The 13,608-nt window shown below is 35.0% G+C and overlaps 2 protein-coding genes across 3 annotated transcripts; one reads left to right on the forward strand and one right to left on the reverse strand.

Moving 5' to 3' along the window:
• Window positions 1–3,049: 3,049 nt before the first annotated feature.
• LOC108675956 (phosducin-like protein) lies at window positions 3,050–8,820 on the forward strand. Of its 2 annotated transcripts, XM_018164014.2 has the most exons (9): window positions 3,050–3,189; window positions 3,520–3,622; window positions 4,040–4,165; window positions 4,665–4,798; window positions 5,111–5,219; window positions 5,753–5,866; window positions 7,068–7,192; window positions 7,864–7,938; window positions 7,970–8,820. In XM_018164014.2, the coding sequence occupies exons 1-9, from the start codon at window positions 3,092–3,094 to the stop codon at window positions 7,992–7,994; spliced, it is 909 nt and encodes a 302-aa protein (XP_018019503.1). In that variant the 5' UTR covers window positions 3,050–3,091; the 3' UTR covers window positions 7,995–8,820. The 2 variants fall into 2 exon arrangements, with proteins under 2 accessions (XP_018019503.1, XP_018019502.1); XM_018164013.2 differs by having other exon boundaries at window positions 7,864–8,820.
• A 73-nt stretch (window positions 8,821–8,893) lies between these two features.
• On the reverse strand, window positions 8,894–9,817 carry LOC108675953 (cyclin-dependent kinases regulatory subunit; the record flags this gene model as incomplete). The annotated part of the gene is given in 2 exon segments (XM_018164011.2): window positions 8,894–9,314; window positions 9,690–9,817. Coding segments are annotated over 2 exon segments (190 nt in total), but the record flags the coding sequence as incomplete, so codon positions are not given.
• Window positions 9,818–13,608: the final 3,791 nt, after the last annotated feature.

Here is a 13,608-nt window from a genome sequence, read left to right on the forward strand (position 1 = left end):
TTGACCCCTAATCGTTGACAAACTGCTGCTTCCGGAGTGAATCGTCCAACGCGCAGCACTCCGTTAACCTACCGAAGAACAGAACAGAACAGAACAGAATGCTGATGGTTTTAAAGATGGGAAAACAATTATTGGCTTGAACCAAATACTAATAATCATTGCTCAGTCCAGGGAGCAGGGACCAGGTGTTACAAGAGATCTGCGATTGACATCTTCTTCACCTTCAAGTCTTCAACCCGTCATCATCAATCATCACCAAACAATCATTGGCAACTGTATTGTTTCTGGCACCTTTTTCAAAAAAAGCTCTCCAAGAGCCAGTGAGATCATTGAAAAAAGTGTCAAATTTGACAGTTGACCTTGCTCTACCAAATAGTAAATAACTGTTTTTATAGGAAGAATATTATGGTTTGAGACTTTTAAATATGTCTGTGGACGGTGAATATATTAGGAATCCTTTAACTTTTAAGTAGGGTAAACGCGGTAATAAAAAAGGCGGTATATTCCGACACATTAAGGACGCATCGAGAAATGAAAAACTATAAAAAAAACGTATGCGTTACGTAAGTTCTGTTGCCTTCACCGTGCTTCACCTTTACGCGTCAGCAACGATGAAACGTCACAAAATGTTGCCATATTTATTAAAAAAGCCTTTAGAATGGAAACCTACCAAATCCCTATATTCCGTCACGCGGTCACTGTGTGTGGCAATATTTGACACGTGGTGAGTCGTATTGCGTCAGCACAAGGGAAACAAGATACAAGATTAATAACATGCACATGACACTCGAAAGATAATGAAATAAAACATGAAATACATTAAGGTACAATTGTAAATGAATGATTCTACTGGGTACTATAGCTAATGTTCTGCGGCCCTCTTCAGCGTTTACCTTACTGGTACCATCAAACGCCAAAACGGGGTAAAAAGATGGGCGGGGTAAATCAGGACGCACGTCCCACATTTTGTAGAAATGTTGTAGCAGCTAAACTAATTAAAATGTTCCAAAACTAAAAATAGTGGTGTTAACTTCAACATTTTTACTACCTATCTATTATGTATGAAGCTAGTCAAGAAATCGAACATTTACTATCTCTAAAAAATTGCTGTAAAAAGTGTGAAAAGTGCAATTCTTGAAAAGTACCTCTGCTAAGGTCTGGAGCAAAAAAAAATATTTGCCATATTAAAAAATTTTACTTACATAAAAGTTGCACCCAGGTGTCGGCTTGAAAATGTAATTGATGGAATTTGTCTATCTCATTCCAAAAAAAAATGGCAGCCATTTCCGCACAACGGAATAAAAAGGGACACCCCACGGGGGTAATTAGAGACACCCTTAAAAATGCATTTACAGTAGATTCTGAGTAGAAAGTCAGCAAAGGGTCCAGACTCAGTTAACAAAAAAATTGATTACCAACAAAGAATTTTGATTAAATTTACCTTGCTCAGCGGAAAAAAATTCACTTATCGATAAATTAGTGCATCATCGGTCATCACAAAATTGTACGTACTGGTACATAGAATGCTATATATAGAATTGTGCACCGGGCATCATAAAATGAAAACAAAATTGTACATAGAATGCTATATATAGAATTGTGCACCGGGCATCATAAAATGAAAAGTAATTAACCTAAACTATGATTTATTTTTCCAAAACATATTATGGCTGTCACTAAAACATTATTTTCTGTTTCATGTATGTTTTTCACGATCTTTTTTGTTATAGTGAAATCACTTGACCGATTAAAATTGTGTGGAATTACAAACCATCCTGTAAGCTTACAGATGTATAAGAAATGCTACATGGCTGCTGATATGAAGCTTGCAGTGGACAAGGTTGTTGTCAATGCTCAATGGCATGTCCATGGATACAGTAATATTGCATTAATAGTATGGTAATTAATGAATATGGTAATATCATATCAATAAAGGATAAACAAGTAAAAATCACAGAGAATGTAATTTATTTTATATCTACATCATCTACAATGAAAGAGGAGGACTTCAGAGTACTGTTAGTAATGGAAGAGTACACTCTGCATGCTTCAAACGTTATAAAATTAACTTTTATTGCAAGTGTCCCGGATTATCCCATTCTGGGGGGTAAGTCGGGATGGTTTTACTTTTACTTTACGAATAGCATATGGAATTTTTTTAATATGCCATTCGATAGCCGTCGCAAAGAGCCATAAAATGAGCCTAAACTTGTTTCTGAAATGTTTTATGGTAAGAAGTTATTGATAAAAAATGCTCAAATCCGTCCCTTTTTACCCCATTTGACGGTAAGTTATGTTAAATTATATTAGGTTATTTAGGTATTTCATGCTATTATAAGGTAAGAGGCTATGGTTGACAATTGATTTATGACTCATTGATAATCCCATACAGTCTGGTGAGCAAATTATTTGAGAATGACATAATGCAAGATAATTTGAGGTTGTGGAGCCAGGAGATACATCCAGCCAAGATTGAAGTTTTCCTACTTGTTTCTGAAATCTTGAGGCTCCATTAGGACAAATTTTTAATACATGTGGAATCTCGCTGCCCGATCCTGCACTTTTGTTAACAATTAGATAGGAGTTAATTCATCTGGCTGAAATTGCACGGTTCTGGAAATGGTGGGGAAGCTCTCGTTGCGGCCCTAATGGTGGAAGTTTTCCATGCTTGCACCTAACTGTAGTTTTAATTTAGATGGTTTTAGAATATATGGCTGAGGTTTTTGTTTTAATTTTTTTTATTTGTATGGTGTGTTTGCAGATTTATATAGGTATATACCTGTATTGGTTTTTAGGTTTAATGCATTGTCTTGATGGGATATGCTCAGGCATGTAATTTATATTGGTGTTTTGTCATGACAGTGTTTTTCATTGTTCCATGTTTTTATGTGTATTGAATCATTGAAAGTATTGCATGCATTTAATTATGTAGTATATTATTGTATATAAATAAAGATGGGGAAATGTATATGTTGTTGGAATTGGTTAATGGTTTGCCACTATGCCTAGGATTACAACAATGTCCTCAACTTATTCTAATTTGTTTACAGGACTCCACTTGAATTAATCTAATTAGTTTTACTGGACAATTATGGCTACCTTGGAAGATAGACTTTTGGGTGAAAAACTGCAGTATTATTGTAGCAGCTCAGAAGATGAGCAGTCCAGTCCAGAAGATGATGATAAAGTGTAAGTACTACCGTATGTACCGTATGCAAGATAAAATTTCTCTCTTTATTTCTCAGTTGACCAGATGAACAATAATCTCATAATTTTTTGCATGTCTAGGGGCTTTTGACTTAAGGTTTCTGTAGGATTATTGTTAATTAAATTGCTGTGTGTAATTTTTTTACCAAGTGCTTAAATGCAATATGAATATATACACAAAATCAGTGATTTTTTTATGAAGTGAATCATAGGTTAAGATTTTGAATGGAACATAGAACAAAGACACTTTCATGTAATTTTTGAGAAATTCAAATTTAATTTATTTACCAAATTATTGTAAACTTTTTTCAGTGATGAAGATCAAGGAGCCAGCGGCAGCAATAAAATTCTCCAAGATGCTGCTATTGATTGCGGCTCCAAGGAACTACAGCCATGGGAGGGTTCTTCAACAAATGTATGAATGTAACCCTTTTTTTTATTTAAAATTTGGACCTTTGGTACTATTTGTATTTGTTTTGAAAAAATTTGAATGAACTTTTGTATTTAAATTTAACTAAAGTGAAAGTGTGTTGCATTATACTCATGTTTATGTCAAGTACCTATGTAAATGGAAAGTAAAGTGCATTTTTATTTTAGTGAATTTTGTTTTTTCTATGTATGGTGAAATTGTCCACCATGAAGCATTTGCTTTCTTCAATAAAGTATATATTCCTATAAATTTTAGCCTGTGTAATTCTGGAAATGTCTATTTTTGCAATTTTTTGTATGAAGAGATTTTACCTTTTGAGATTTTCAATTTTCCTTGTTAGCTCTTATGAAATGTTTCATTTGTTTAAAAATTTTTATTGATTTCTTGGACTTGTGTGTACAGACAGGACCAAAGGGAGTCCTGAAGGATTGGCGGAACTACAAGCAGATGGAAACTGAGAAGAGAAAAGAAAAAGAAAAGGAAAGAATTCAACTTGCCAAGAAACTTGCCCTCACATGTCGTTCTCATGTGAGCTAGTTTTATGAGTCTGTGTCCATGCTAAGGCAGGGTGTGGATTGCAGGTATTTTGTTGCTGTAAGCACTCAGAAAATTGAGAATGTGACCTCTCCCCCCAAAAATTATGTCAAATCCTTATTACTTGGGATGCAAGTAGCATGCAACAACTTCCAGGTGATGGTCATCTTGTGCAAGCTTTAGTTGAAATTAGTTGTGTGTGCAAACTATACGCTAGTAAGACCAATAACTATATTACTTATGCTTAGGAAAAAAATTATTTAAAAATACATTTACACTTCCTTATTCTTTACAGGAGCTTTTAAGCTTCAGATTATACTTATGTAAATATTTTTAATTGTTCTTCAGAAGATAAGTTTCTGAAGATGACTTGTGAGTATAAATAGAAAAAATGAAAAATTAATTATTGAGGGGTTTTCCTTTAGCCTATTTTGGCTTGTGATTAAGCTGATAAAGTTTAAATCATTTTGTAATTGGTTTATTATCTATGCAGCTAGAGGATGAGAAGGCTGAAGCTGCCCAAAATGAAGACAAAGACGATGTTGACAGCTTGCTTGACGCAGCAGTTCTGGAGTCCTACATTGCACAGCGTATGCAGGAGATGATGGAACAGGCAAAGTTGAATTGGTGAATTACTTTATGTGAGAGGCTAGTAAACTAGAAATAAATCCCAGCTTCTGGATGTCATTGACCGAAATTTTAGTGTGGTTTGTTTGAAGTAAATGGTTGTATTTTATTTGCCTGAATACATGGTGACATGAATGCTTTTTTTTCAATAAAGTGTTGTGGTTATTCATGATAATTAATGTTTGAATTGATATTTGCTTAAAATGAAAAGTTGTTCATTTACCAGAAAAAAAGGGTCTTTGAATATTTTTTTAAATAACAAGGTGTAGTTTATTTACCAGAATAAATGTTGAATTGAAGGGTTTTTTAAAGCTCTGTCAAGTTTGGCCGAGTGGTTCACTTGAAAAGCACCGAGGAGTTTTTGAAAGCAGTTGATGAGGAGGACAAGAAAGTAACTGTGATAGTGCACATATATCGCAAGGTAAGCACCAGTGAAGCTGTAAAAGAATCCCATTAAAAACATAAGCTGGTAAAAAAAATACTAAATTTCTTGCATTTAATCTCTGCATCTGCACTTTTTTATCCATTCTTCTATTTGGTTGCAGTATATTAATTATAATAAACTAAATAAATCGCTTCTATTAAAGCCTCAGTAGCTTTGAATTAATCATTTATTATTATTATAATTAAATATTATTGATAAATGATAAATAAATATTATAAAATAAAATTATAATTATATTATGAAATAAATATTATAAAATAAATATTATTAATAAATGATTAATAAATATTATTATTTATTAATCATTTATTATTTCATGTTAATCTTTACCTGATTATTTCATTGTTCTTACCTCGATTTTAAATGTAATATTAAAATTCTCTTTTTTTTTTAATGACTCTTCCTTATATAGTACACTAGTAGCCTTATTATTTTTTTAACCCGTCGCTTTCTGTGTCATAAATGCCTACATTTATTTCAATGTTCATTAATTCATTGTTTATATATAGGACGCTGCAGGCTGCGATGCGGTGTCAGGCTGCCTTGCCTGCCTCGCTCAAGACTATGAACACGTCAAGTTCTGTGAGCTTAGCGCCACCACCGCCGGCCTCTCCAGCAAATTTGTGAGTAAAAGTAGTAGTAGCTGTGATGTCAGCGTCGAATTGGCAAAATGTTGTTGGCTAAATTTCGCCAATTCCAGTCATTGCAGAATTCTTACAGCCTGCTGGGATTTCGAACCCGTTGCTTTACTCATGCTGTTCTCTCTTTGCTCTTTGCTTTACTCATGCTGTTCTCCAACATCTGGCAATCTGGCCGATTTTTACAACCAGACCTGTCACAGGAAACTGGGATCAAACTTGCAACTTACTGCTCGAATCCTGGCAGTCGAAACTATAACCACCGGACCACCATGGCTCTGCTATCCAACACTATACTCTGAAGCCATTCTGTCAGTGATTCTTGATGTTTTTTCAAGCTTGTTACCAAATTCATTATGCGCGACACAATTAGCAGTTAATCCTGTCCCCCAAATGTCATATGTATACGGAGTGACATTAACGATAGCATTGTTGTCACATGTCCATTACGACACTAGGAAAACTGAAAATTTGACCTCGTGTAAATTGACCCAGTTTGGAACAACTGCATGACGATAGTTCAGGTTGATGAACATGAGCAGGTGTAAATGAAACAAATTGTGTGCTAATCATGCTTTGCCTTCACTGCACCACTCCTACAGTAGTCAGGAATAATTACAGTAGTCAAAAGTGGGTGTAAAGTGAGAGTATTCTGTTACAGATGAAATAGATTACTGAAGTGACTTCGATGATGCTCACTATTAGCCATGTCCGAACAAAATTTTGGGTACTGTCCTAAATGTTGAAAAATTACTTTTTTTATCTCGTAAGGGATTTTTTTTTCTTTAGAAGTGGTTATTTTGGACGACTAAGAGAGTGGTGGGAGAGAGTACCATTTTATCCTATTCGACTCGAAAACATTGTGTCATTTTTCATGATTTCTGATATCAAGTTAGGTAAATTGCTACGTTATTTAGTCTTCAGATTATATAAATTCACAATTAAAGTTAATGACAACTGGCACATTTGTGCATTCTTGCCATGCGAAAAATCTATCAAAATGTACGTGCAAACATTACTGTAATTCCTAGCTTGTAAAGTAATACTTACAACATTTTGTTGTGCGAGTACATAGAATATATATTGTAGAGCCTGGGATGCTTTCTAAAACAAGCAGCACAGCATCTTACACTAGGTTGCCTTGTGAACAATTCATATTATATTTAATGCGTTCACAAATGCGCAGGTGGTGAACGGTGTCCCGGCCTTGTTGGTCTACAGAGGTGGGCTCATGATCTCCAACTTCGTTCGCCTCACCGACAGTTTGGGGGACGACTTCTATGCCACAGATCTTGAGTCATTCCTCGTTGAGTGCGTCATGGTCTATTTTCTACTTTTAGTCTGCATGTCTTGTTTTCATGTCTTAGTTGAGTGCGTCACGGTCTATGTTCTACCTTTAGTTTGCATGTCTTGATTTAGTGCGTCACGGTCTATGTTCTACTTTTAGTTTGCATGTCTTAATTGAGTGCGTCACGGTCTATGTTCTACTTTTAGTTTGCATGTCTTAATTGAGTGCGTCACGGTCTATGTNACGAGGTAACGATTCAGCTCCCATCTTTGTATTAGATAACGATTCAGCTCCTATTTTTGTATTAGACAAGGTATATTTTTTGGATTACAATATGTTGTGAGTTGCGACGAGTCACCAGAAAAATTACTTGCATTCAAACTATGGCGTCATAATAAGAAAATTTTATCAGCCATGAATGAAAGTTGCTAAATTTTATGAGTTAACTAAGAAAGGTCGCCTGTGATGGACATGACTAAACTATTATTTGTATGCAGTATATAACAGTTTTTATCCTTCATCTTGTTACATTTTCTTCACTCACCTTCTAACTTAATCATAGTTTCATTTCTACCGAGGGACCATGGCCTCAAAGTTGTACCTGACGTCACGACAATCTCTTCGTGGAGTAATAATAAAATTCGTAGTTGAATTGTACAATTTGACGTTTCACGCGAAGTATTTATTTACACAGGCACGGATCGTTGCCAGACCGCACGTTGGTGCCGGCATCCTGCATACGGTCGTCAGCCGCGGATGCCGGGGACGACAGCGACGTCAGCCTGGATGACTGATGATGTCAGCGACGTCAGCCTGGATGACTGATGACGTCAGCCTGGATGACTGATGACGTCATCACCACGCATATCAAGGATCGAAGACGTTCATTTAGAGAGATGCTAGTTTAAATTGAATATTATTGTCAATAATGTCAGTCATTCCTATTATTTATTTGTTTTGTTGTAAATTCCATTGATGCATTTATTCCTCATAACGTTCAATAGATCTGCAATGACCTTGATCAGCTTCGCCGTGCGAATAAAGCCTCATAAAATTGTCTTCGTGCCGTCTATTTGAATTTATCGATTACAAAGGTGACAATTATGTGGTTTATTTAATATTCAAATGGACACGGGTTGAACCGCCAAGTACAACAATTATTGAACATCAATTTAAATTTGATATTCAACTAGCACCAGTTCTGAACTCCATCTGCTGGACGACATCTTGCAACATTTCTCGGGCGGAAAATAGCGTGTTGTTCATCCCCACTGTACCATAGCCATTAGTTTCAAAAATCTTACGGATAAGAAATGGATAACTTCATCTTCTTCGCTGAGTGCAATTAAGTACCAAATTTTTACATCGTTTTTTAACGTAGATTATGCACATTTTGTTGCAATGTATTCAATAATCTACTAGTAAAAACGTTCAAAATAATCTAGTCATTCATCATTCTTAATCAGTAATGGAATGTAGTCTTTCAAATACTCATCGATTGAAATGAATCGGGTCATCGTTGAACTCGATGCAAAATTAAATTGTTGATAGTTTTCATGCATTGAAGTAATATCCTGTACCCGTAACCTTGTATTTTTTTAGTGTCGCATCCACATCATCTTGCACCTAAATAAAAGCCCTCAAAATTTGACTGAAATCTACCTTTTACGTTTTTCCTTGCATATCCAATTTCAGGACGCAGGCACAAGTAGGAAACAACAATGTTGACATTCACCAAAATAGTTTATTGATAACTAGTTAGGAAAACCTAAGACAATTTGTACAAATATTCAACAGCAGCCCGGGAGCGCATTTATCTCAACCATCATCAGATGGTTCTAAACAATAAATAACGGAGGGTTCCATCACTAGACATAACTAGAAGACTTCACTAGGGCATAAAAAACTAGAATGGCACTGCCATATTTAAAATCTCAGACACTGCCACGAGATCAATAAAACGAACTTAATAGATCTAAATAAAAATCAAGACGCTAATATAGAGTAATGTTAACAGAATCAATGGACAGGATATACCAGTTCTCTAAAGTGAGACTCCATCATATACTAGACTTTGTGTGGATTACTTCTTCACTGCCGTAGAATCTTTGGAAATTGGCCGACGAAACAGCAAGATGTGTGGCTCTGAAATTGGAGGGCAAAAGACATCAATGAATAAGGCATTCATTTCAGTACATTAATTCATTATAATAGTTTAAATAATAAAAGACAGTTGATTTTAATAGTATATTATATGCAATTTCTTGACTAATGCGAGGCTTTGACAAGTTCATCACTTTATATTTTTAGGCTCTCTTAAGTAGTGAATTTTATTTCAAATAAGTCAACAATATCTGCATAAATAGTTTCAAAAATACTTGAGCTTATTATACATCACTGCAACTGATTAATGTAGATAAATTCAATCAATTTAATACAATGAAACTCAATTTAATTACAAATAATTTAATGATTTTTGATAAATCCAAACTCAAGAGCCATTTCAAAATGTCAACTGACCAGGGTCATGTATCATGTAGTGCACCCATCCTTCACTCTGCTGTACACCGATGCCTCTCCACTCCTTGTCGCTCATCAGGTGGGTTTTGGGCACCAACTTCACCAAGTCTTTTGGAAGCACCACGTGCCTGAAAAATTTAGAATTGGTAAATTGGATTTAGTATAATTTGATCTTCTAATTTCTTAATTTTTATTATGTCAAACATTAGCCTACAACATAACTTCACACTTTGCCAGTTTCAATCTAAATTGTTTTGAAATCCGCCCTAGACATTAATTACATAAATGTTTTTAAGGTCTGATAATGTCATCAGGTGGAGTTTGAAGTTGACCTGAATTGGATTAATAGGAAAACGTGAAATGAGAAGCTTAAAGGTCTTCTTGAAACTTGAACAGAGAAGAGGATACTACATTGCACTTCTAAAAAGTTCAACTTACAAATGTGTTGAACTCAAACCACAGCAAGAACTAACTGTTAAAAAAAAAAAAACTAAAAACATTGATAACAACTCATTAGTTGTTATCAATGCAACTAAGTTCATTGCTTTTATCAAATCCCACCCTACAGGGAGTGGGCTGGTAGAAAATCTTATCACAAGGAAAATTTGCTAATTTTGATTTAAATATAGTGTCACAAATAAAAAAAAAACAACATACAATTGATACACTCTACAATCGAGACATTTATACTAATCTATGTGGACAAAAGATGATGGATGCTAAATTCAAGTCAAGATTGCTAGCTAGATGAATTAAAAAGATGCCTTTAGATTAAGTGTAGTTTTCAAATCCTGATGGCAGAGTGGAATTCTAGGAAATAATTTAGTCCATGTGTATTGAGAAGCTTGATCAAGCAGGGTTCAGGCTCAGGAAAAATATGTATGTATATAATATAATATCCTATACCTTTTGCTGCTTGATCATGCACTTTGATTTGATGCATAAACTTTCTGTCATTTTTGGGCAAATGTATGTCAGAAAATTATAGGCAAATGTATAACCAATCACAGTCTTCAGACTGTGAATTGATCATGATTTCATTCACTCCAGAGTCCAGACTATGATTTTTTGTGAGCTGGACTTTCCGATATGCTGGGTTAACTGATTAATTAAATACCCCTCTAGAATTTTACATTGAATTTTTTTCCTCTCTTGATTTTTTTTTGCAGGCCTTGTCTTCAGTTTTCATATACTATAACAAATTAGGCATTCACCTAATGGAGCAGGAACGGAATAATATATATCTTCTTTCCAAGCCAAAGTAGATATATTCCATGCCTGCTCCTGGTGCATGCCCAATTTTTTTCTGTGAAACTAAGAAAAAAGCTTGCCTGTAAAGAAAATCAAGCAGAATTAAAAAAAAATTTATAACAAAGATCATTTCACTGATTATTGAAAATGACAGGCAAAAAAGAATTCACCATCTTCCATAATTTTTACTGATAAAATTAGACAAGGGTGATAGGAACAGGTGAAATTGTCAGTAAGCACAAAAGATTTTAAAATTCTGATTTAGTAGTAAAATTTTGTAGCTAGAGGTAAGTACTTTTTTATTAATTTAGAGTCTTGCAGCCAGATCAAGCAATTTTGTTAACACTTAGATGGCAGATAATTCATCTAACAGGATTCTTGCAGAGGAAAAAATGACAGGAAAGCTCTAATGATGGCTTGGTAAGTAGATATATTCCAATCTAATGGACTATGCATATGGGTATGGGTGTTCATGTCATATTCATAGATGGTTTCAGCAATTTCCTAGTTTGGAAACCTTGTATTACCAATCTGGAGTATTGTACAAAATTTTTTAACAAATTTGAATAAGAAAGATTATTTTATGGATTAATTCTGAAAATTGCTGACAGAAATGAACAGTTTCAAAAATTCAAAGTTAGTTAGTTAGTTTAGTGGGCACAGGTTTACTAGCGCTTCAGCTATTTAGCTATCTTGCACCGAAAGTCATTTTGAACATCACCAAAGAGGTGGAAGGTCTCAATCATTAAAAGTTTCTCAAATCAAAAATAGGTCATCACCCACATGGGGTGGAAGGTCTCAGATGTCCAGCCCGCTGAAGCTGGCTCGAAAGAAACAGCATTAGCATCTCAAAGAGACGAAGTAACAAGGAGGGACAGGTGAAAAGTAACAGAAACGAAGACACTCAAACAAGAGGTCGCTTACACGGGACGTCGGCCACCCGCACGAGAGAGACAGAGAAGGGAAATGTGAGGAATCCTACCTACATAATAACTTAACCCCACAACTGAGACCTACAGTCAGACACCGCGAGCTCAACGGTGGGGCGCTCAGGAACAATCCCCCTAGGAGCGCAAAATCCCATAGGACTTCTGACGTGCACAGACACGCGTCAGAAGTCCCCCCTGAGGGGTCAAAAATTCAAAAGAAAAGGCAATAGAGATATAATAAATGAGTGAAATTTACCACAAGCACTGGCATTTTGCCAATTTGGAATATTGGGCATAAATTTTCTAAATTGCAGGCAAAAACGATTGTCACAGGTAATTATTGAAAATTGCAAATAAAAACAGACTCTTATGTAAGCGTATATTGTCGACTAAAATAGTAGAACTATTTTAGCTTTCTAAAGTACGGCACACGGCACATTTTCTTACCAGCATAGTACGGCGCACCGCGCAGGTCGTTAAAATGACAAAATAAATTCCTGCACACCTGGCACATCTTCCTGACCATAGAGTTCAGTTGGCTTTACGTCACTCTCAAAACGCAACACTATGCGCCAGCAACAATGAAATGTCACAAACTGTTGCCATATTTATTTAAAAGCCTTTAGAATGCAAACCTACCAAATCCATATATTCCATGGCTGTGTGTGACTAAATTTGGCAATTTGTAAGACTAATTCTAAGGGCGCTTTAAATTCTACTAATTCATAATTCCGACCCTCTTGTGATTGAATTCCGATCGTTGTGTGAGCTGTATTGGAATACTCAATACGACACAGCTCGGAATTAGAACACTATTGAATATTGAACACTACTTAATTGGGCTTTTAATTAAGAGCTATTAAGGTTTTAATTAAGAAAATTTTAATTTTTGCACACAGCTCGGAACAAGCTATGTGTGTCTAATTCTGAGCTGTGTCGGAATTAGTTTTTATGTGTCTAAAACCATCTCTTAACTTAATCATATATTAATTTATTTACCACTTGAAATCAGCAAATACAAGTATACTTAATTTTTTTAAAGGATTCCTAATATATTCACAGACTTATTTAAGAGTCTCAAACCATAATATTCTTCCTACACAAACAGTTTATCACTATTTGGTAGAGCAAGGTCTACTATCAACTTTGACATGTTTTTCGATGTTCATACTGGGTGACGTGCGTCGTGCACTGTCTCTCTTTGGATCCTAACATTTTCCTGCCAGACGGCACACAAAATTGTACATAGAATCACAAAATTGTACATAGAATGCTATATATAGAATTGTGCACCGGGCATCATAGAATGAAAAGTAATTAACTTAAACTATGATTTATTTCTCCAAAACATATGATGGTTGTCACTAAAACATTTTCAGTTTCAGGTGTGTTTTTCATAATCTTTGTTTATAGTAAATTCACTTAACCCAATTAAAATGGTGTGAAATTACAAGCCGTCCTGTGAGCTTACAGATGCAGAAAAAATGCTATAAGGCTGCTGATATGAAGCTTGTAGTGGACAAGGTTGTTGTAAATGCTCAATGGCATGTTCATGGATACGGTAATATTGCATCAATAATACGGTAATACCGCATCAATAATACGGTAATTAATGTATATAGTAATATCATATCAATAAAGGAAAAACAAGTAAAAATCACAGAAAATGTCATATATTCTACCTCTACATCATCTACAATGAAAGAATAGGACTTCAGACTACTGTTAGTAATGGATGA

Source organism: Hyalella azteca, unplaced genomic scaffold, assembly GCF_000764305.2.
Source record: "Hyalella azteca isolate HAZT.00-mixed unplaced genomic scaffold, Hazt_2.0.2 contig16863, whole genome shotgun sequence".
Taxonomy (NCBI): Eukaryota; Metazoa; Arthropoda; class Malacostraca; order Amphipoda; family Hyalellidae; genus Hyalella; species Hyalella azteca.

Excerpts from the sequence above, each read along its gene's own strand:
- LOC108675956 (XM_018164013.2), top strand. The coding sequence starts at position 3,092 with ATGGCTACCTTGGAAGATAGACTTTTGGGTGAAAAACTGCAGTATTAT. Across the intron at positions 3,623-4,039 it reads GGGAGGGTTCTTCAACAAAT|ACAGGACCAAAGGGAGTCCT; the intron begins GTATGAATGTAA and ends TTGTGTGTACAG. Across the intron at positions 7,193-7,863 it reads CTTGAGTCATTCCTCGTTGA|GCACGGATCGTTGCCAGACC; the intron begins GTGCGTCATGGT and ends TTATTTACACAG.